The sequence below is a fragment of the Acanthaster planci genome, linkage group LG10 (genome assembly GCF_054643075.1).
Source record: "Acanthaster planci isolate LZ-2023a linkage group LG10, COTS_SCS, whole genome shotgun sequence".
NCBI classification, from domain to species: domain Eukaryota; kingdom Metazoa; phylum Echinodermata; class Asteroidea; order Valvatida; family Acanthasteridae; genus Acanthaster; species Acanthaster planci.
The window spans coordinates 1,095,350-1,118,574 of NC_141786.1; the positions used below are offsets into that span (position 1 = coordinate 1,095,350).

The following is a 23,225-nucleotide window of genomic DNA, read 5'->3' on the forward strand; positions in this document are numbered from 1 at the left end:
CGGGCTGCAAAGCTTATGAGATCATGGTGGGCTATATCTGTTGGAGTCTTCTCCGGAGTATGCAAAGTCAGGCTACAACTCTATGCACCCTGGCCTGCCTCACTTGAGCCCGAAGGGAAGGACTCAAGTTCCTCTTTCGCTTTTAATGTGCCTCTTTGGGGTGTACTTTCCCCAAACTCTACTCTCCTCCTAGCCCTGGGAAAGAATTCCGGTGAGCTACCTGAACCCACCAGACTACTCGTCTCCAACTGAGAGACATAACCAGAATTCACTGCTGGCAACGTGAATTCAATCTGTGAATCCACTGGTTTACTCACACGCCCTTTTCGGTCGGGTGTGTCCTAACTTCCTTCTAAGGAATCTTTCTGACCTCCCATGGCAGTCTCTGATTTCTTTGCCATGAGATCTCACTCCCACTGCAAATACATGTACCTTAAGCTCTGCCTCCATACTTGGAGGGCTCTGTTTTCTCATACTGTTACACTACTATGAACAATACTTGAACCTTCCTGTTTCTCACATGGTTATTACACTAAGTTCCATTGCAAAATCCTTAGGTATTACTGACACCTGGGACTCACTTTTGCCAATACGGGAAGCTGTCCCAACTCTTACAAATACGTCCTTACTAACACGTGTCTCAACCAACAACTCTCACCAATCAATTCCAATCATCTGACACCATTTTTGTGGCCAGCCTAGGTCTCGCCAGTCTGAGCGACCTGTTTCCAAATGTGGGGAAAGTCACCTGATCTAAACCTAAACTATCTGCCTTGGCCCTTGAGTTTGACGAGCAATCTAATGTCCACTTTGTTAGGGGTCGTTTTGGCGGAAATATACCACCGATCGGTAATTGATTTGGTGACCCGGTCGACTGACACAACAATGAGCATGTGCGTAAACAAGATATTACCGGCAAGATCAACTGGACTTATTTAATTTACTTTTCTTTAGTTCATATATTCACTATATTTACACAATTAGAGTTACTTATTTTTTACAAGAGTTACGAAAGAATAATGCAAAATACAACTGCAAAAGAACACGTAAATAATCCGCACTCCGCAATCGGCAGAGTGCTGCCAGTAATCCGCACTTCGCAGCCTCTAACCTGTATCTGCAATCCGCACTCCTCACACGGGTGACTACGGTCTCTTACTAACTGCTTACATTGCGTAACCAGTACCTGATTAGCTACCTGACTCTCAGCGGTAGCGTACACAAGGGTGCACCGCTACATATAAATTCCCATAGACTGCAATGATAAATCCCCACACTTTGCAATAGTTTTAAAAATACTCACAACTCTCACAGGTGTCCAGGCTGCACAGAAATACGATGATCGACATGTCCCCTTTCATTTTCCTTTCAATTTTTGGGGGGTTGACCAATGAATTTTTGAGAAATTTTCACCAGAAGCAGACCACCCCTAAAATGAAGAAAATGTCCCTGCCCAGAATAGTTGCCATTTTGAAAAACCATCCCTCTGCAAAACGGCCAAATAGTGCCATTTTCGGACCCAACTGCACCCAAATTACTCAGAATTTGATGCCCAGAGTCCGGGCCAGGGGTTCAGTGCCACATTTCTCCAATTCCTCAATTTCATGGCTCTCAGGACTCTCTAATATAGAATATTTTGAGTGTATAACTTTTATTAATGAGCTCGGCGGACATATTTAGGGCCTAATTACCAGGGTGCACCCACAATAGGAGCAGTCACACACAGCGCTGTTTACTCGCTGAACCAGGCCTCCAGACTGTGGTGTACTATTTACGACACACAATTCTCTCTTTCCCTAGCCCCCCTCCAAGCGACGCAGCTACACGACGCGGCAACACGACGGCTCCCTTGCGTTGTGCCGTCGGGTCGAACCGTCGCCTTCTTGCGATTTCGTTTGTACACATATGACGCGTTGCGTCGTGCCGTCGCCTGTCGCGTCGTGCTGTCTTAGGTCCTTTCCTTGTTGCATTTTTTTCTGCCTAAACGTCGACCCTTCCGTCGCGTCCTGCTGCCGTGCGTCGCGTCGTGCGTCGCGTCGTGCTTCAAACGAAATGGCAAGAAGGTAACGGTGCAACCCGACGGCACGACGCAAGGGAGCCGTCGCGTCGGGTGGTTGCCCCGCCTGGAGGGAGGCTAAAGAGAGAGAGAAATGTTTGTTGTAAATAGTACACCATACCAGACTGCATCAAAATTTCCACGAAACTGCCTACCATGGCACAAACTAGACACCACATAAACTTGCGCCACTCCCGCGCGACCTTAAACATGTACATTTACATGGGACAATACGTACAGATTAATGCTAATGTACACGGGTTCCAATACAATGGTGTCGCACATTCTCTGCGCCTATACAAAGATAAGAATAATGTCATCTTTTAAATAAAACCTTAACTTGTTACAGCCATTCTGTCACACTTGCATTGCACTGTGTGCCCTAAATCTATATCTGCAGTCATTGCCCTTAATGAGCTCATTCCTCTGGAGTTATTTGGAGAATAAATAGCCCGGATGTGTACCAGGTTTTGTGTTTTGTTATTACTCATTTTTATAATGGTATTTGTACAAAAACGTATTTTTCGAGATTTCACAATCACTGCCTGTGATGAAATAGTGCATTTTGTTCATAGTGAACTAAGTTTTCCGGTAGTAGTGAACATTTTGTTGGTCAGTCTTAGCCAAATTTGTACCAAGTCTTTGAACACTGATGTATTGGAGGGAGGAGAATAAAATTACAAACTTTGCATGGATAACGGAACTGTGTATCAAAATTTTAAAAGTTAATATTTACGATGGCAAAAGTAGGTCTAATACCAGGGATTCTTCTCTCTCTATTTCCTGGTCACAGCAATAGTTTGTATTTGATTGCATTTAATTTAATTTAAGGATGTTACTGGCCCTGCTTGCCCGGCTATAGATGCGGGCAGTAATCAGACATTGTTGGAATCTTGTCTATTATTCGTTTGACTCTGCGGCGACCATCATTGAACACTTTGAAGTGCCTGAGTTGCAACTCCTTCTGTGTCCTTCCTCTATGGTACGAGCTATGATTTATAAGTCGTACGTACGAGATGCAAGTCGTACGTTCAACATAAAAGTCGTACGTACGAGTTACGTACGAGATAGAAGTCGTACGTACGAAATAATAGTGATTGCATACCTTCCTTTCAACCACGTGCAAGCGCACGTGCGAAACTGCATACTTGACTAGTTTATCTTGAATAGGAGAATACTATCACAACACTATGCACTGTTACCAGCACGTCACATCATAGGTCAAGCACGATCGTGACCTCGCCGGGAAAAGTCTATTGACCATAGTTCTTTTCAGACAATCAACTTTTTATCCAGGGAATTCTGTGGCGAATAGGGAGATTTATGGGGTACAGACAGGAACACAATAAAACCTAGGTTTTCAATCCTAGAGTCACTGAGTAGTGCAGAAGCAGTGGCGTGCTGTATAAACCAACGGGACCGCACCGAATAAGTAAGGTGAACGCCAGCGACCGCGGCAGAGTGTTTATATCTGTTTAATTGGCTAAAATTCATGCTACTAATATGGTGCACATCAAGTTCCTTCTACTGGTGACATTGAGCTTAGCTGGTTTGGCTTTGGCGCGGGTAGAAAGATTTGTAAGTTTGTTTAAGTAGGCATCAGGTGATAAATATCTGTAGCCATGTTAGACTAAAGCAAATTAAAATGGTCTTAGTGTAAACTGCTGGCATAAGCAGGTGATAGGCAACTGTCTATTTCGCTTCAACCTGTCTGTTTTGTGATGAGCATTATGTTATTCATTATAGACACAAACTATAATAATTCTCCAAATTGATGCCAACCATGCTAGGATAAAGTTTCGTGACATTTTATCTTACTTTCCATTTTTTCAAGTTTTTTTTTTGCCGTGTCCTCAAAACCATCTCACTGTTGAAGTGGGATTCATTACCATTAGCACCCTGTTCCTGTAATAAGGAAACAAAGTCCAATTTAGCAAACTAACTAACATTTTGACCTTAAGGAACCATTACTCAATAGGCCTAGTTTAGGTAAATTTTGACAATATTTAAGCAAAAAGACTACTCAAATTCCTAACCCGAGTTTGGCAAAAGACAACCACTCAGTCAAATGACGCAATTTTGTTTTTCGCCTGGTTTAATACCCGACTCGGGCTTTTTGGATTCATCAAAACTAATCTCCATCCAGGTCAAAGACCCAGACTGCATTCATTTTGCTTATTTGGTGTTCACAAGTTTCATTGGGGCAGTCATTTACGCTGCTGTTTTACCCCTAAAGTTCTCTCAAAAACCAAAAGCACTGTTTGTTTTTCTTTTTGATATGATAGAGGACATCACCAACAATTTGTTTAGATAAGTTATTTTGAAAAAAGTAGAATTTGTTCCCTTATAATAGGAATAGAGTGCTAAAGGTAATGATCCCCATTGAAGTTGAACAATGAACTTCAACATTGTTACCTGATAGAGAGCACGAGCTGACAAATGGTTTTATTTTGTGGCGGATAACCGGGAGCAAGAAAAAGCTGGTTACTTTGGCATACTACTTCCATTTGGAGTAATATTTACAATAACTAGCAAAGTAACCATGGTTGGGAAAATAAATGCAAGTATTGTTAGAAAAAAAATGAATTCCAAGCACTCATTCAGTTCAAGATGGCCCATCCGGTTGTTATGAATAAACTGTAATCTCGAGTTCACAGAACCATTTGTCACGATTCTCTGACGAGTTAAACAATACCCGTTCTTGTGTTTACGGTCTATGGAGATTATACCCCCAAAGAATTAAAGAAACAAATCGAATCGTAACCAGTGTACGGATATGAATTATGCAATTTTCATGAAGCATTAATGAATGAGATCTCGTTTTCTATCAAAATTCACTTAAAGTACAAAAGTACTTAGTTTGAAAACTTGCATTTTTCGTTGTTTCTTTCGTGTACTATACGGTACTCTTCATACAGGGGGGCAGAACTGTTTAGCATTATTTTTCTTTCACCTGCTGACCGTTATTTCTCCTCATTATGCACAAATGCACTCTAGAACGAAGTGGATCGTCATCTTTTGGAATTATTGAAGCGTTTGGAAGACCGTCAAATCAAGGAATCGGCCCCCGATTCAATCACGGAAGAAATATCATGTATGTATGATGTAAGGTAAATGGTTGGGGGGAAAAAGTGGTATTAGTTTGCTCTTGAACTTGGATCTCTTGTACATGTATAGCGTTTGTCTGTGCACGTTTTATGTACTCTCAGTCTTTCACAATAGAGCCTGAAAGTTGACCCGTCATGGCACGCTTGGATAGGAAAAATAACGGGCAAACATTGTAGAAATTGTAAGATGTTTGTCATTCACTTATTTCTTAAAAAGTCCAACTCGGAAAAGGGGCTTTGGGAAAATAATTGCTAGTGTATCAGTTTATAGAAACTGAAAAATTACCAGACCTAAAAGAGAAATATGCTGCCAAAAATTGACCTATCACTTCCAAAGATCTAAAATACAGGAAGAATAGTCCAATGCGGCAGTCTTGTACGCCGATGAACATTTACGGTTTGAAATCTGGTGGTAGTCTTCGGTAAAAGCCGAAATAAAACAGATCAAATATTTTATGAACTTTTTCAATTTATAAGGTAATAAAGTTAAAGCAATAATCTACTTTTACAAAGGATTCTAATATTTTATCTAATTTTTGCTGACATCAACTGTGTGTGTTAACTCAATGGGATTTGGGACCAATCGCCCACAGGTAAGCAAATCTTTGCAACTCTCTACAATCTCGTTTTCGCGTAAGCAAGGGGGGTAGTGAAAACAAACGTCGAGGTTCAATAAGTGCCAAAGGCGTCACCGTCCATACCAAGAAAGCAAACCTTTAAATTTCCACTTAGTCCCAGTGCATTTTGACGAATGCAAAGACACCAGGGATTGTTGAAGATTTTCTTGACTATTCATTTCATCATTTACCCACATTATAAATCCACAAATCCACAGGTACGAAACAAGAAAAGGCTATCCAAGAATTGCAACCGTCAATACCGGTAACAATAAAAACTTCGGAGTTTAAAGAGAGATGCATCCACTGTAGGTTTTAGACGCAATCTGCAATCATGACAACCACTTGGTTTCCTTGATCAGTTTCGGCCAACAGAAATAAGATGCAAGGCTGTTGGCAGTGAATCGTTTGGACTGGTGTATAATTTTTGAGAATGCGATATTTTTGAAGGTCACAATTTTTGATCTAGTCTACATACATCACAAACCACTAAGCGTTCCATGCAAACCTCGAACCTTGGTAAATTCACCACCGTGGAATCAGACATGTCGACAAGCACATCTTTATTTACAAATAATTTCTGTCACTAAAGAGGCCAAAGAAGATTGAAATCTTTGTCTCAGCCTCTTTTTTACAAACGTAGAACCTTCCAGTTGACTTTGACCAAATTGCTGATGAATAAGAAGATGATAAAGAGTTACAACATCTCCGAAAAGCATCATCCCTTCAGTTTGTACATACTGTCATTACTCTGTTATAGTACGCAAAGGACGTGGATGTAAAGTAAACCCTAATTGCTATAAAACCTGTCTCAATCTATCATTGTCTGTACTGAGGACCTTGGTTAATTTATTCTTTCCTCCGTGGTGAGTCTGGTTAGCATAACCACAATGTCGCTGACAACTCTCATTCTGCCTAGCACACATTTGACGTTGTAACTTCAGTGTTAACATCTCGAATTGTGAAGCAACAAGCAAATCTAAATTGAATTGTTCTATTTTAAAGCGAGGGGTACGACCGCTCCAGCTATAGGTATCGATCTTGGCACCAGCTACTGTCGTGTTGGCGTTTTCCGGAACGGAGAAGTGGAGATCATCCCCAATGAACAAGGCAACCGGAACACGCCCAGCTATGTCGCCTTCACCGATACCCAGCGTCTAATCGGAGATGCGGCAAAAAAACAGGCGGCAATGAACCCCTCCAACACAGTGTATGGTAAGGCGGAGTGGAAGGAGATTGGGGGTAAAATGGAGCCCCAGGTAAAACGCAAAACCTATGATATCTTGAAAACGGCGCCCTGGTTCTAACACTAACGGTACAAAGTCACTGCCATGATTCTTAATTAATGTCTGACCTTATAAGCAGCTTCAGTAAAATGTCAGTTGATCTTATTTGATTTGAACTAACATGTCGTCTCAGTTTGGTCAGTTGAAAAAAATATATATACCAATTTCTCACTCTTTTTACTCAAGAAAAAAAGGTCTGTTTAATCGTGTTGCGTTTTTCGGGGGACATCCGGCATTGTGTTTTTATAGACCTGTAAAATGTACTTTTTTGTAAATTCATTTTTAAGCATAATTATAAGAACCTGTTAGTATTAAATGGACCACTGGCGTATCCTTTGGTTTAAAGGGGCAAAACAGATTTTTCTCTGAAAGTGACAGTCTAATTTTTAATTAAGTTTAATTGGTAAGAATGCTGGTGTCGTGCTATTTTGGATGTAGTTCTATTTTTATTAATGTTTGTAAGAATTTCAATGAAAATTAGGGTTCGCGGAATGTTTAGCTGCAATACATATAATGATATTATGATGCATTCCCCCTAACATATTGTGTATTTTGGCAAAGCAAAATGTTTGTTATGACACCAAGCTTCTACCGTTTTTCTTCCCGTCACGCAGTGTTACCCTATAAAGAGGGTACTTCTTACCTTACACTTGGAAGAAATGGACCTGTTGTAAAGTTTATCACCATGGCAACGTTTATCCACGACCTCCGTCCTGAGTCACTTTTTAAAAAGTCGCGTGACTCTTCAGAACCTCATTCAACTGAATTTATGACACATCCAACCACACTAAATTTGATTGGAATCACGAAAGTAACCTAGAACTTTAGGTCAAGTCAAATACTTCATGAATACTAGTTTTTCATGATTTGCTTTCTTTAAAACAGAGCCTCTGCTATGTTGACTGCATGGCTCTGTTATTTAAAATCTATTATCTATGGAATTCCATATCTGCCGTCGCCCATCGCTCGTCGTCCGTCGCATTTTGCTTTTTGTTGTGTCCCAATTCTGCCATTTACCAGTTGCAAACATGCCATTTTCCGTCGTCCGTCGTGCGTCGCCCGTCGTGCGTCGTCTGTCGTGCGTCGCCCGTCGTGCGTCGTCCGTCGTGCGTCGCCCGTCGTGCGTCGCCCGTCGTGCGTCGCCCGTCGTCCGTCAAATGTGTTGCTTTGGACCTGCAAAATCCGTTGTTTAACAAATGACAAAGTGATGATTCCATTCACTTCTAAAGATCTTTTCCGAGTAAGGCAAGTACAAATTCCACCTGCAAAGCATATACTAGTCACATAATTAATTCCAATAATGCTAGACTACCCCTGCCCCCTGACAAGAAAATATCGCCTCTGAGAATTCAACCAAGTGTTTTTTGGGGAAAAACATTTTCAGCAAAAATGTTCCAGCCACCTTATCCGCAGTGTTATTCTAATTTGCATACTGTAAAAATGTGCCGACTTGTTTTCATCAAATTCCAGGAAGAAATCTGCCAACCGATACAGATATTCTACCTCCTCCTCTCAATTTCACCTTGAAATCCAGAAATACTAGACGTGCTGTGGATAACAAACTGTTTATTAAATGTATTGTTAAGGTGCAATTACCACTTGGTTTAAGTTTCAGAAAATATGACGTGTTGGTATTTGTGGGTGTGTATGCCATGGTAGATAGACCAATGAGAACAGGTTGTCCAGCACATCAGCATTATTTATGGGGCTAACAAGTAACGTTACTGTTTAAAAGACTTCTGTGAGCCAACCTGCAGATAAAGTCATGTCTAATTTGGAGTATACAGCAGATTTCATCATAGGTATACCCGCCCTCAAAATAATGTTGAATCAGTTCGTCTCTTATGAAAACTATTGGGAATCAAACATTGTAAATAATCTATTATTTGCATTCCGTTCTGTGGGATATCGTGCAGGGACAGACAGAAATATCACATAGGCTATAGACCTAAAGTCTGGCTGTTGACGAGTAAAGTTACGGCTAGAGTAATTAAGTTATCGAGAAAAACAATCTACCGTAACAAAAGTCTATTTTGTTGATTTATTTATGTAACCAAAATGGTGTTATTTCATATACACGTTACTTAGCCGATGTCAGGATATTATTTCTTCTTTCAATTGGAGTTTGGCGCAACTGCAAAAACAAATAGGCCTACATGTACATCTTCTAGTTCTATTGCTAAAATGAGAGTCAGGCATGGTGGATTGATCGAACAAGGACAAGTACATGTGAAACGATCATGGGTCAAAGTTAAAAATACCACTACGCAATCGTGACCAAAAAAATCACGGGCGACGCACGAGGGGCGACGGGCGACGCACAACGGACGACGCACGACGGGCGACGCACGACGGGCGACGCACAACGGACGACGCACGACGGGCGACGCACGACGGGCGACGCACGACGGCAGATATGGAATTCCATAATTATCCGTATACTTTTTTACACGCAGAGGGCGTAAATTTACTGTTGTTTTGTGTGTGTTTTCAGATGTTAAACGTCTGATTGGTGAAAGGTTCAGTGAATCGTCCGTGCAGTCAGACCTGAAGAACATGCACTGGCCCTTCGCAGTCGTGGACGATGCCACTAAGCCAAAAATCCAGGTTGAATACAAAGGCAAAACAAAGACGTTTCACCCCGAGGAGATCATTGCCATGCTTTTGGTCAAGATGAAGCAGACAGCAGAGGCTTACCTCGGACAGGTACCCTGTCAAACTGTTCTATTTGTTTTATTTCTGGATTTTTGAGTGGATCAATTTTCACATTTAAGCAAATGCTATAATTTATGTGTAATTAACACATTAATTCAGCACCTAACTGCCTGCACACGTTGAGCGTTTCAGTTCAAGAAGCAAAAAGAACATCATGTAGGGATGATTCTTGTTAATATATGTCTAGAAATCAACGTGTTTGGATACAAAAGATTATATTTTTTCACTCTGTGTTGAAAAATAAGGTCAAACCGATCAATATCCGATATATATAGACACCACTGATGGAGAAAGCTCGTTTCTGGTCTTTGTTCACACAACTGATAACCGTTATTTTTTGTTTCGGTGGTTAGCTCGCCCCAATTTTACAGCGTTGCTAAGCACACGATTTTACACTTAAAATTGACTCCAAGTATTTCATGAAAACCGTAAGCAGCACGGGTGAAGAGTTTCTTGTTACATGTGGTTGAAGCATGATTTTCGAAAGGTCATCCTTAATTGTGTGAAGTGTGACACGGAACAAAGCCATGTCTCCTCAATTATACAAATTTCAAAAAAAGGGGGTGCGCATAAAGTCAGTGACTTGAAAAGTGTGTGGATGTGCGTGTGGGGAGGGGAATCACACATGTACGAGTAATCCCCCGTCACTTCAATGGGGGGACCCCGGGAGAGTCACCAAAGGCAAGCAGTCAGCATGGCAAAAGACACGCTAACCTTAGATAAAAAATTTACTGAACTTAGCCAGGGAAAATCAACTGGTCGTTAAGAACCGTTAGTTTGTTGTAACTTACTGTAAGCAGGCGAACAGTTAATACTTGCACTGGTTGATGATCGAAGAGTATAAATGCTAGTTCACCACCTAATGTAAGGTGTGTTCTTTATTCTATAACCTAGGTGAGGCGAATTGTAAAATACCTTGTGTTACAATGGGTTTTCTGTAAAATGTATCAGTAATTAACAGGGAATCTTTTTAACGGACGCACTTTGTGTCAGTACAATGATTTTGTTTTGCGTTACAACAGAACCCCGCAACAAGCTTTGTTAATGAACAATTTTCCTCTGTGCACAAAACTACCTGCATGGAGCTGGTTTCGCCCTTTTTTCGTGTTACCTGTTTTTGCGAGTAATAGGTAATGTTTTTGTGGAAAAATAGTTTTATTTTGAGGTCATCTTGCGTGCCAAAACATAACTGCTAAAAATATGTTTTAAGCTGCCACCCTGCCAACTGTGATGTAATTTGAAAGACGAATCGATGCACATATAACAGGCAAGCTGCGAGCTATGTAGATTAGTCTGGTAGCAACTGTGATCATACCGCATCTATAAGCAGCCTCCTTCAACCTTGTCTACATTATTTACACAAATATGAAACTGTTTAGTCGGAAACAACGTCTTTGTAAGTCCACAAACAAAAGTCAATTCATGAACAAAATCAGCCTCTGGACAGACTTGACACTTGTCATAAGATTCTTTGTAATTGCGCTGAAAGATTTCGAATAGTGTTTTGCTACAACGAGACGTCTGCTCAGGCACAACAAAAAACTTAAATAGATGGGTTAAAAATGGATTTTTTAACGATCTCTAAATCCCTGCACTAAATAAAAAACAAAGGGTCAGCATTGGTTTCAATAAGGCAGTCTTAATAATTTAGGGGGGCTACATTCTCGAGTGGTATGCAGCTGTGTGTCACTTTGTAACCGTTATTTATTACCATTATCACTATTTATTTGTGACCCTTATTTTTCTTCCAATTGGCAGACTGTCACCGATGCCGTAATCAGCGTCCCGGCCTTTTTCAGTGACTCCCAGCGCCAAGCCACCAAAGATGCCGGTGTCATTGCTGGCCTCAACGTCTTGCGTCTCATCAATGAGCCAACTGCAGCTGCCCTTGCTTATGGTCTTGATAAGAAGGTACTGATGCCCGTCAGGCTTTAATTTATCAGCGTTGCACATTTGGAGGGAAAAAATTCAGAAAATTGACATGACGAGACTGAGTTTGGGAGGCAAAAATTGTCCCCACTGAAATCTGTCCCGACATCTGTGTATCATCATACAATAAAGTATAAATGTTTGGCCATGTTGTCACTGTCTCTCGGGACTTTTTGCCATATAAAGCCTATGTAGGCCTACTGATGTCACCCTTCTATGGAGTCAGTGGGGCTCCATGGTCCACTGAATAAAGCATAATTATGCGCAAGTATTTGTGGCATCAGCAGCGCAACTCATCCAGCAGCTGAAGATTGCATCTGTCGTGGACGTGGCCGATGCCAGTCTATAGACATTAGTAACAGATCAAGGGGAAGACAACTACTCCTATTTTTCGATTGTTCGGGCAGACTCCTTTTATAATGGTTTACCTTTTGTGCCTTGAAATGGTAAATAATATCGAAATTCCCTCTAAAACTTTAGGTTCATCTCCACTAGATGCCCTGCGCTCCTGTTATGTAGTAATTCTTTAAGGTGCAACTTAAGTTTTATCTATCTAAGAACGAAGTTCAATCTACAACACTTCAACAACAAAATGTAATGTTCATAAGATCACGACCAACTAGCCGACATCCTTAGCCCAAGAACATTTGTAAAACGTATTTCTTTCCAAAACTGTGAGGAGTTAACAAGCGAACAAACTCAAAAAAAAATGAACTATCCGACTTGTCTTTAAGGCAGGTTATAGTCGTCCTAGTAGTAGGTTGATCGTCTAGTGGTTCTGCAACCGGCGACAAGATTTCCACCACATGCACTGATTAATCAGTAAACGGTGGTTCTGTCCTGGTTTCACCTACATGTATGTCATTTCCGTATGCAATCTTGGCGACGTCTATATGCGTTCATTTTTCATCCTGGTGGTGAAACACACAGGACATCTACACTCATTGATGTGTCCTGGAGACACCAAAGAGCAGCAGATGTCCTTAGCAGATTCTAAAACGACAAAATCACCCTCCGCACCTATAACATCTTTGTTGCTTATGTGACCCTTGGTATTATGTAGAGTCGTTTAAGGGAGCAGAGGATTCGACATCTCTGGTTTTGTTGATTTATTCTAGAGAATGAATGCCAGGAAAGGAGACGTTTTAAAAAAATGTCATCTCCAATACGGTCAGCGTCCGAATGACGCCGACACGGCCCGGATTCGAAGTATCAATTGTGCGCGATATACTGGGAAAATGAATATTTATGAGGGATGAACAAAAGGATAAACATAATGAATATTAATGACTCTTCCAAAACAAATACGGGGTATAAAGTTCTACGTGATGACACATCATGCTCCTCTTTTCGTTTGGCCCTGTTTATTAGACTGTTTTCCCAACGTCAGGTCTAAGTAGATTCATGCGCGTGTAGTTCCTTCTTATCAGTACATCAGAGGGAATCTAGAGTGTTACAGGGTGAGGAGTGCTGCAATAATGGACGATGAAACCGAGCCAGCTGGGTTTCAGTGGCGCCTCATCCTTAACATCTTTGAAAAAATGTCATTTAATGCAGGATGGTACGAGGCGGATCGGTCTTGGCCTTTCACTGCAGGAATTCTTAGAGTCCACTGCATTCAACCTACCCAAACTATCACTAAATAAGCAATTTTTTATTGATGGTTTCTCACTCGTTCCTTTGCAATGTTGTGGTGTTGTAGTTCAACTCTGATGACAGTTACTCATTGCACAGACGTTGCATGCTCGGTGAACCAGCGTGCTGTTAACCGAGTTCTTGATGATGGGGTGGCGAAATTCGACCACTTATGGAGATGGCGGTCAGTGTCGTTCAGTGGGTTGGGTTACTTCTTCTGTGTCGGCTACTTTGAAAGTTATGGCGTACTGCATGTATTCACCATGGGAGACAATTTTAGTTTCAGCTGTGGATAGGCGAGTGGCTAAGTTTGATTGACTGTTTGCTTGGTGAATGCTGCGTGGCAGCAAAGGTGGGGCTTGATGCCTGAGAAGATCCCGTGGGCCTCAAGATATAGCTAGGACTTGAATTCCTCGGTTTGGTCTTGCTTGGAGGTCTTACTCTTGAGGGCGTTAAACTTGAAATATTGCTTTAAATATTGCAATGGTGAGTCGTGGAACTTTAATCGTTGAAATCTTGTTTGGAGGTGGACTCACGTTGATTGTTTGCGACGTCGATGATTTCCTTGGCTAGGTGGGCTACATCAAGGGTGGACCCGGTAACGACAATACTGTGGCGATTCTCACCTTGATTCGCTGCAATATTGTCAGAACTGCAGGGATCGTCAGAGCGATCTAGGGCCTGAGGAGCATGGTTTCATTTTGGGAGCAATTTACTACCGATTTGTAGCTGACTATTAATATCTCGGAATTCACACAACAATTTGGACACAATAAAGGTCAATAGACAGTCTAATCCTTTGCAGTAACTAAGAATCTAGTAATTGCTTTAATCACACTTCAATCAGTTTTATTTACACTGAAAATTGGTTTAATTATAGTAAACTCGCTACACTGACCACAAGTAAACCGCAAGGTAAACCACTGATGGAAACCCACAAGGTAACCCACAAAGTAACCCGAAGGTGACCCACAAGGTTACCCACAAATTAACTCACCAGGTAACCCGCAAGGTGACCCACGAGCGTAATCCATTGGTATAGCCCAATGTTATCAAAATGTCTGCCTCTTTATCGTACCTGTCAGCCCCAAAGTCGGTGATTTACTGATACTGAATAAACACTAACAGTTACAAAATAATAACAAGTGTTATGTACACTTTCCACTCGCACCAGGCAAGCCAAAAAGGAATTACTCTGATGTAATTTCGACCTTGAATTAACCTTAGAAATATAAAGCAATGTTCATTGACAGTTGACAATCATAAGTAATTTTCCCTAGGCTAGTAAAACGGTACCTAGCTGTCTCTTCAGCAGGCCTCCGTCGTCGAGCAGCCTCCACAGTACGACGCAACACGGTTGGAAATCTTACGACCAGTTTGCCCCTGGCAAGAGAACCAACCAAGTGCATGCGGATTGTATTTCGTCTGCGCACCAGGCCGAAGCCCCACACGTAACTTAACTCTGCAAACTATTGGCTTAAAATTAATGACGTAATGTAACGGGTCACGGACACTTACACGATTAGACTTGCACATCTGTCTGTGCCGTTCGTGACAATACAATGGCGTCAGTGAGGATGTACATTATGGTATTATATGGGAGATACCTGGGCATGTTCCTATGGGAGCATGAAGCTGCATAATGACAGGGTTGAGTAGCAGAACTTCAGTTTAAATCTTTCAGTTTTGCATGTGACACTAGACTGATTCACCTGTTAGGCCGTAGTACGGCCCTATGTACCAAATAAAAGTTGAGTAACATTTAAAAATGTACACAAGCGAAAGATTCTTTGTTGTAATTGTTAGTATGGAAAACTGCATCTGTCTTGGACTTGCAGGTTAACAGTGAGAGAAATATCCTCATCTTTGACCTGGGTGGCGGCAAGCTCGACGTGTCAGTGTTGGCAATTGAAGAAGGCGTCTTTGAGGTCAAGTCAAGTCACGGAAACACCCATTTGGGGGGCGAGGACTTCGACAACCGGATGGTCAAGTGGTTTATTAAAGAATTCAAACGCAAGCATCAGAAGGACTTATCGACTGACGAGCGGGCCCTGAGGCGACTGCGCATAGGATGCGAGAGTGCCAAGAGGACCTTGTCGTCCAGCAAAAAGGTCAGGTGAGTAGATGGACATGTCCGTTTGGCTGTTTGTCTTCTTGCACAAGGAAGTCTGGAGAGAAAAAAAGGTGCTTGAAATTTAACGCCGAACAAAATATGCACTGTTGGGGGAAGGGGTGCATGATTCTCTCTGACGAATTTCATAATGTAAAATATTGCATTGAGCAATGCTGTACTTCTACATGAGGGTTGGAGCCATATGTTAATATTAATTACCTATGTATACTAACAAATTAGCCCCTTTTGCTAGAAATTCAATCCTAACGAAACTTTGCATTCAATGTTTTTGGTCAGTTGGTTTTTTATTTCCATTCATCCATTTAATGCACATGATGAACAGTGTAGACTGGTAGAAAGCTGTTGCTTACACTAGGCCAGGCCCCCATTATAATATACGATGGAATACAATGAGTAAATTAAACCCCCCAAAAAATTAAAGATTATTAATTCAAAACAGGTATAAGTATGAAAATATACTCAGAAACTAAAAGAAATCAATCCTGATATTCATTCTTTCACTTCCTGCCTTTTTTAGCATTGAACTTGACTCACTCTTTGAAGGGATCGACTTCAACACTTCTATCACAAGATACCGTTTCGAAGACCTGAACATAGATTTGTTCAGAAGCACCCTGGAACCCGTTGAAAAAGCCTTGGCTGACTCGAAACTTGAGAAGAGCCGCATAAATGAGATTGTGCTTGTCGGCGGCTCCACCAAAATTCCCCAAATCCGGGCGTTGTTGAAGGACTATTTCGATGGCAAATTTATCACCAAGAGCATTAACCCAGATGAGGCTGTGACCTATGGAGCAGGTAAGGCTGCTTCTGAATTACTGGCTGCGGATGGCAATAATACAGAGACTGTGTATGAGAAAAGGCTTTAGCTACAAGGTATAGTGGCTTCCATCAGCAGGAGATTTCTTTTAAAGTTGTAGCCATAATGTAGATATGGCCGAAGAGGAACATAAACGGTATGTCAGTTTACATGTGTGTTGCCTTTTCCAGAAACGCTGGTGTTATTGCCGTCTGTTTACATACATCACTTCCACTTAAAACAACTCCATCAGACCATCACTGCACCGGATCAGGACATTTTAGAAAATCATCCATCTTGTTCTCCTAAATTCACTCCAGAGTTTACTTCCATGATATATCAGTGCACCATAATGCCAGCGTAGTTAATCGAGACTCGAGTATTTCTCTTTACAGAGCAAAGCTTTCCATTCTGTCCCTGCGATATGCAGACAAGGTTTTTGAGCTTCCATGCATGGGTAGAATTTCCAAGCCACACCTGACTTCCTCAGTGGTTGATCTTGTTTGGTTGTTTCTTTATCTAAATTATAAGCTGTGCAGGCGGCGATTTTGCATGGGGACAAATCAGAGAAGGTGCAGGATCTGCTTCTTCTTGAAGTGGCCCCACTCTCGCTCGGAGTTGAGACTGCTGGAGGTGTCTTTACCAAACTGATCAAGAGGAGCAGCACAGTTCCGACCAAGCAAACCCAGAAGTTTACCACCTACTTGGACAACCAACCAAGTGTACTGATCCAGGTGTTTGAGGGTGAGCGATCCATGACTGCAAACAACGTAAGTGTCAATACACCTTCCAGGTACCACTGTTTTTGCACTTGTGAATTTATCTTACCAAAACCAGGCTGAAGGAGATTTGGCAATTCCATTTTTCCCTCAATTTCTCTCCTCAACATCAGATTGATCTAAACAAGGGACATTTCTGTAGACATTTTTGACAGATCCAGACAATTAAATTATCGATTTATCAGTTCACTATCTTGGAATCAGTTTGAACCGCCGTTTATAACCTTTCTGCCTTCTTTTTAAAATGTGTCACAATACGATGAATGTCGCAAGCATGGCAGCAGTCACTGGCTGCAGTCAGCGTGCACGTACGTGGAGAATTAGGTAGAACGGTCAAATACACAGGAACAATATGCTTGAAGTAGGTTTGGTTGGACAGAAGAAAATTTGATTACTCATGGTTTCGTGCCTTTATGTACCTCGAGAAATAAGTGTTTATTATTTAACTTAAATAATAGAAAATTAAGGCAATAGTGGGTTTCATACAAAAATATAGTCATGTTATTCGTGTTGTGTTCGTACCTTAAACAGAATCTTCTGGGGAAGTTTGAGATATCTGGAATACCACCAGCTCCAAGGGGTGTCCCGAATCTTGAGGTGACCTTTGACATTGATGCCAATGGCATCTTGAATGTGTCTGCTGCTTTAATTAGCGGTGGCAGAGAAGACAGCATCACAATCACCAGCGACAAAGGTGAGGCTGGAGCAGGAGTGGAGCCGATTGACTCGTCTCTTGCCTGGATTGATTTCATTGTTAATGAGTTTTTCTGGCAAGGTTGCCTCAGAAAAGTGCCCAAGGCACTGTAGCTTAGATTAATTAAGCTTTGTACACTTTTAGAGATAGATGAAATACACCACGAGTGTTCTGGGAGAAAATTGGTCGGGTTGGGATTAGAAACACGAGCGTACGTGTCAGCCTAAGTGGGATTTGAGCCCAGGCAGAGTGCAAGGGAGAAGTAAAAAGCAGTGCACTGGCATGGCGCCTGTTGAGTGCATGATGAACAGTTCTTGAAAAGGAATTGGAAAGTAGTAATATAGGAGAATAAAGTTCGTGATCCCAGGCTTAATGTTGAATCTCTGCATTCAACACATGGGGTATTCTTCTTTGTGAGAGAGATTCTAAACGTAAAAACTGTCAATCCTCCTTGATTCTTCAAATTTGACCGAGAGGTATTTAAGAGGATCAGCTCTTAGGCTGGGTTAATTCCTTCACCAGCATCTTGTAACAGCCTTATGTACTTGCAGCTTTCCAACTGCTGAAGAAAGACTCTTTAGGGGTGGAAAATTACAACCTTCATTGCAAAATGATAAGATTGTTTTCCTTTGTGTGAAGTCAATTGGAATAATACCTGTCCTAGTACTATTTAAGATATTTTGAGTTACCCAGCTTAAGTGATGGCGGATTCCCTCCGTCTGGTTTGAAGATGAGCTCATTCTAAGGTGTTTGTATTTGCAAAGGTCGTCTATCCCAAGAGGAGATTCAGAAGCTGGCGGCTGCTGAGAAGTTCCAGGCGGAGGAGGCCTAGCACTAACGCATCACTGCCAAGAAGGACCCGGAAGGCTTTGCCTGGACAGAATTGTTCTTTGAGAAGCTTGAAGGTTACATGATTCCAATATAATACCCAATCAGTCAAGCATATCAGAGTACACTGCGTTATTTTTCCTTCGATTAACATTCCTTAGTTCGTAAAGTCAATTCTTTTCTCATCGCTTACTTCTGATTTTGGAAGGCGGGAGCTGCATGTAAAAACGTAGTGGTGCTTGTGGCCTAGTGGTTAAGGTTTGTGATCACTGTCAAAGGGTCAGATTAAAATCTGTTTATAATCAAATTAATTTAACAACCAATTAACAATTAAAACTTAATCTCGTCACATAAAGAGTCTCACTTAGTAACCACCGCTTTCTCTTTTTATGTAGTTTAAGTCCACCTGATATGCATGGTGCACATGTAGTGTAGCACCTACCTGTGATGTACTTGTAGAGTACACAGATACACGTCCCATGGGAGTAAAGCCCCAGCTTTCAAGCCATGCTCTTTATTTACCAGACTTTGATATTTGTAGAGAGTAGTCTCATGAATGGAATTCAGTGTGAGCCAAGAGGTAATACATGCAGGGACTGTTTTGTAGATAAACAGCGCCTGTGGGGACGAGCTTAATATTTTTTTATATTTTTACTCTTTGACAGGTCTGTAATATTCACACGTAGTTTACAATATTGAAAACCACTTTTTGATGTTATCATTCTGCATGTAAATGCGTTGGGTCTGGTGGTGATTGGCTTTTTGGTTATTAAATTAACTAGAGTAATGACTCGAGATTGATTAAAACTCACTATACAAACATACAAACACTATACAAATAACATTTTGTCACTGGCTATTTAATCCCAAGAGAGGAAAACAAGTTGGTTAAACCAATGCTTCTATTTTCCTGAAAAGTGTCTCCTAATACTCTATAGTGTTTATCTTATTGGTGGACACTTGAGTCTCGTAAAATTAAATAATGATTCATATATACTTAGCTTAACCATTCTTATAGGTTGGAAGATCGTCACATAGCCAGTCTTATAAATGGTTAACAAATATTTGGCCGGCTGAGCTTGAGCATTTTTCCTGAGTCGCCTGAAATTTAGACTCCTGTGAATTCTAGTCCCTCCTTTGTGTAGGTTGAAAATTCTCAGAATTCACTTATTTTTGCACACATAAATTATGGTTTAATAATAATTTCATTTAAATTTATGTGATGGAAATTGGCCAACTCGGGCAAAAACGTCTGCCTTTTGTCTGTGCCCCCCTCCCCATATTTCAGTAAGCTGCTTTGCTACTTTCATTCAGTCTGGATGAATATTATATTGCCATTCTTTTCAAGTGTTTCAAATGTACATGAAGGACTTCATTCAAAAGCACTTTCTTATTCTCTTTTCTGAAAGGCCTCGGACAAAACACACACGAAAAACCTCACCAGTGATGAGAGGGTACGTACTGTGATGTTGCACAAACATCTCCAGAAAAAATATTGTTTTCTTGGTGGATATCAGAATGAACTTAGCAATGTAAACCTATGTGACCTGTCTCAGTTGTCACAGCTATTGTAAAGGCAAAACCTCTTCCCACACTTGATTCTGGCTATATAGTGTTAACGATGTTACCCAACATGGTAAGTCCAGTTATTCACACTAATTCAGCATGTTTAGGTTTCACCATATGCACTGCTAACGAAGCTACCTTTAAGCCATTCTTCGCTTCATTTAAAACTTTGGCATTTTGCAAAGAAATTGGATGTCTGGAGTTGTGATAAAATTGGTAGGAAAACGTCTGCAGTAACAGCATCAGCTGGAAGTCCTAAGGATTCTTAGCACAGAAAGACACAGGGGAGAAAAATTTTGGAACATGGGGCTTCTCTCTGTCTGCCAATATGCACTGCCCAACAAGCCAAGAAGGTATGGGTTACACTTACAACACGGAATGGCCTGAAGAGAATAGAACCTGTCAACTGTGTCTCATCAATGTGTCACTTTTGCACCCTTATCACACGTTTCTCTTTGCACATACTGCAAAAATACACAGAGTTTGTCCCAGCTGTTTGTACAAAAGTTTTGTTGGAGATTACGCTGTGTGTTTTAATGAAAATTCAATGAAATACTCTGAATTTTAGGAATTTTACAATTAAATTCCACATGCTCTAACCAAATATAAGTAAATATGTACCGTTATTGGATGTCACATATCAAGCTCGAACAAATCGTTTTAGAAAGTGAAGTGTTGGTATTTGTGTAATTTGGATGGACGGGATGAGTGTTAGAATGAAATTTGACAAAACGATTGAAGAAACAAAATATATATATATTGAAGGGGGGGGTATATTTCGGAGTAAAAGGGCAAATCTGAGAGGAAAAAAGGCAAGTTTTAAAAAAAGTAGGCCTATCACCGACAATAAAATCCATCTTGTTATAAGGTTAAAGACATATATTCTAATGTACTTCAACAATTAAGCAAATTGAATAATTTATAAACCTTGTCAAGACAATTATTTTTTAACTGATGAAAGACTGCTGATTTTGATCATGGCAGGCATGACACTCAGTCAAATCTACTAGAAAAAATCAACGGGTCATAAAGTCACTTTGGGGTATTTGGCACAAAACCCACCGTTTTCACATACTGTACAATTTCAAAAAAATATTTACAATTTTTGTAGTTGGAAATCATCCTGTTTCCCTTCTAACACCTCGACATTTTTGTGACTGTAATAAACATAGGCATAAATAGGCATATTTTTAGTGTATACGATCACTTCCAGATGGTCACTAAATAGATTGGGCATGAAACATCTGATCGAAACCTGAAAAATGAAGCATAAACAACATTTAAAATATCATTAAATAGAGAAAATGTGACTACATAGGATAACTTCAATTCCACAGAAAGGAAATTGTTGACAATGCAGAACTAGGTCCACCTTACGAAACCTGGAAAACGCAGTTCAGTGTATAGATCGTTGAGATCAGTCGCCTGTCCTCTTCTGGAAAAGTCCATGTATCTCCTTCAAGTTAAAATGCTTTGCAATTTAGTTAAATTATTAAGTCTAATATAATCCTGCTTCAATAGCCTACAGAAATCAACAAAGCGATCCGCAGTGGGAAGGGTCATTACTGCTTCAACAAAGGAACAGGCGCTTGGATATTACAAAAAAATATTTTCGAGTTAACTACAAAGAAATTTTTCCTATTCAAAATTGCAACATATCGTCTGCAAAAACTTTCTGGGGTAAGAAAAAAACTCAATAAGTGTAATATCCCAGCTATCGAAGGACCTAATAATGCCAAGTTTTTGAAAAGTAACTTTGTTCCCTTCCGTCTTGGACTTCACCTTTTAACTCGGCTATTTTGGGGACTTCGGACACCATGGTCGTATTATTGTATTACTTTCCCTCGGTGTATCACAAATACTGCGTGTGCATTTTCTGCTCTTATTGCACTTCGTTTCCAGAGCCTTGCATGACAAGAATAAACTCAGTGTTCCTCCGACTCAAATATTGTGTGTTTCCTTTGACCACTTCATTACAGAAAGGTATATATTTATTTTGTTGATTGCTAAGTGAAGCGCTTATAAGTGTTGTTTGTGGTTCCCCTTATATCCACCTATTCTGCCATTATAGTGTGAGGTTATAGATGGGACTTGGAAATTGCAATTCGTAGCGGCCATGTTGACAGTCTCTCTGTAGCCCCGTCCGTTTCGCACCAGTGTGCACCAGCTATTTACTTTATTTGTTAACAGAAAATATAATGGGTCGTCCTACCTTCTCTGCGACTCGGAATGCTATTCATGGTATTCAATAGTGTCTCGGCGCTTTGTCTGAGATTTTTCGTCATGCGAGTGAATGCGCATAGCTCAGATATATCGAGTAATTAGCAAACACATCTTTTTAAACCTACCTCCAGCCAAAAATAAAATAGGAACATTCGATACCCACCTTTGACGTGTTCCACCTTTTTGCTCCCTTGAATAAGTCTGAATAAAAGAGAAGCGTGGGAAAGTGCTTACAAGTGAAGAAGGGAAAGTTGCTTTGCTCGAGTTTGGCTAAGACTGACCAACAACATGTTGACCATCACTGGAAAGCTGAAGGTCATAACAAAAAAGGTGCGCTTTTCATCACAAAGAGTGATCATGAGATCGAGACCTCATAAAATACACTTTTGTTTAAATGGCATGATAAATGTGACTCAACTGAAACAAAATCTTGTAATTTACAACTTCACCATTTATTCCCAAAATAACTCCAGAAGAAAGCATTCGATGAGGGCAATAACTGCACACGAACATTTTGTGCACAAGACCTAACATAAAGAACTGCGCCACCAGCCACCATTCTCATTTGGGCAAAGGCCACATCGGCCCCTGATTCGTCATCAGCGCATAAAAACGAGTCACTCACGAAAGTGCGTAGCTTTCGGCCGCATGGCATTGCATGTATCGCTTTTTAATAACGTTGATGTTCCTCAAACTGGGGAAGCGATGCATAACACAGTCCTTAGTGCTGTCTGTTTGATTAACTACACACTCCATGAGTTCAGGCTAGGCACCCGTTAATTTCTGTGTTTTGAACGTAAGTTGAGGGAATCGTGGGGCCGAGGAGGTCGTGGGTCGAGGGGGTTTTACAACAACCCGTC

General features: G+C 40.8%; 1 protein-coding gene across 2 annotated transcripts; it reads left to right on the plus strand.

Annotated features, from left to right (window-relative positions):
* The first annotated feature begins 3,427 nt into the window (after window positions 1-3,427).
* LOC110983489 (heat shock cognate 71 kDa protein-like) lies at window positions 3,428-22,088 on the plus strand. Of its 2 annotated transcripts, XM_022242780.2 has the most exons (10): window positions 3,428-3,634; window positions 5,054-5,150; window positions 6,786-6,995; window positions 9,561-9,772; window positions 11,540-11,692; window positions 15,184-15,461; window positions 15,997-16,274; window positions 16,807-17,045; window positions 17,586-17,748; window positions 18,513-22,088. In XM_022242780.2, exons 1-10 carry the CDS (start codon window positions 3,560-3,562, stop codon window positions 18,578-18,580), a joined length of 1,773 nt encoding a protein of 590 aa, XP_022098472.2. In that variant the 5' UTR covers window positions 3,428-3,559; the 3' UTR covers window positions 18,581-22,088. The 2 variants fall into 2 exon arrangements, with proteins under 2 accessions (XP_022098472.2, XP_086998286.1); XM_087142160.1 differs by lacking the exons at window positions 3,428-3,634; window positions 5,054-5,150 and adding an exon at window positions 5,174-6,045.
* Window positions 22,089-23,225: the final 1,137 nt, after the last annotated feature.

Bases quoted from the DNA above. Each gene is read 5' to 3' on its own strand.
- LOC110983489 (XM_022242780.2), top strand. From the start codon at position 3,560: ATGGTGCACATCAAGTTCCTTCTACTGGTGACATTGAGCTTAGCTGGT. The intron at 3,635-5,053 runs GTAAGTTTGTTT...AATGCACTCTAG, and splicing joins TGGCGCGGGTAGAAAGATTT to AACGAAGTGGATCGTCATCT. The intron at 17,046-17,585 runs GTAAGTGTCAAT...TACCTTAAACAG, and splicing joins GATCCATGACTGCAAACAAC to AATCTTCTGGGGAAGTTTGA.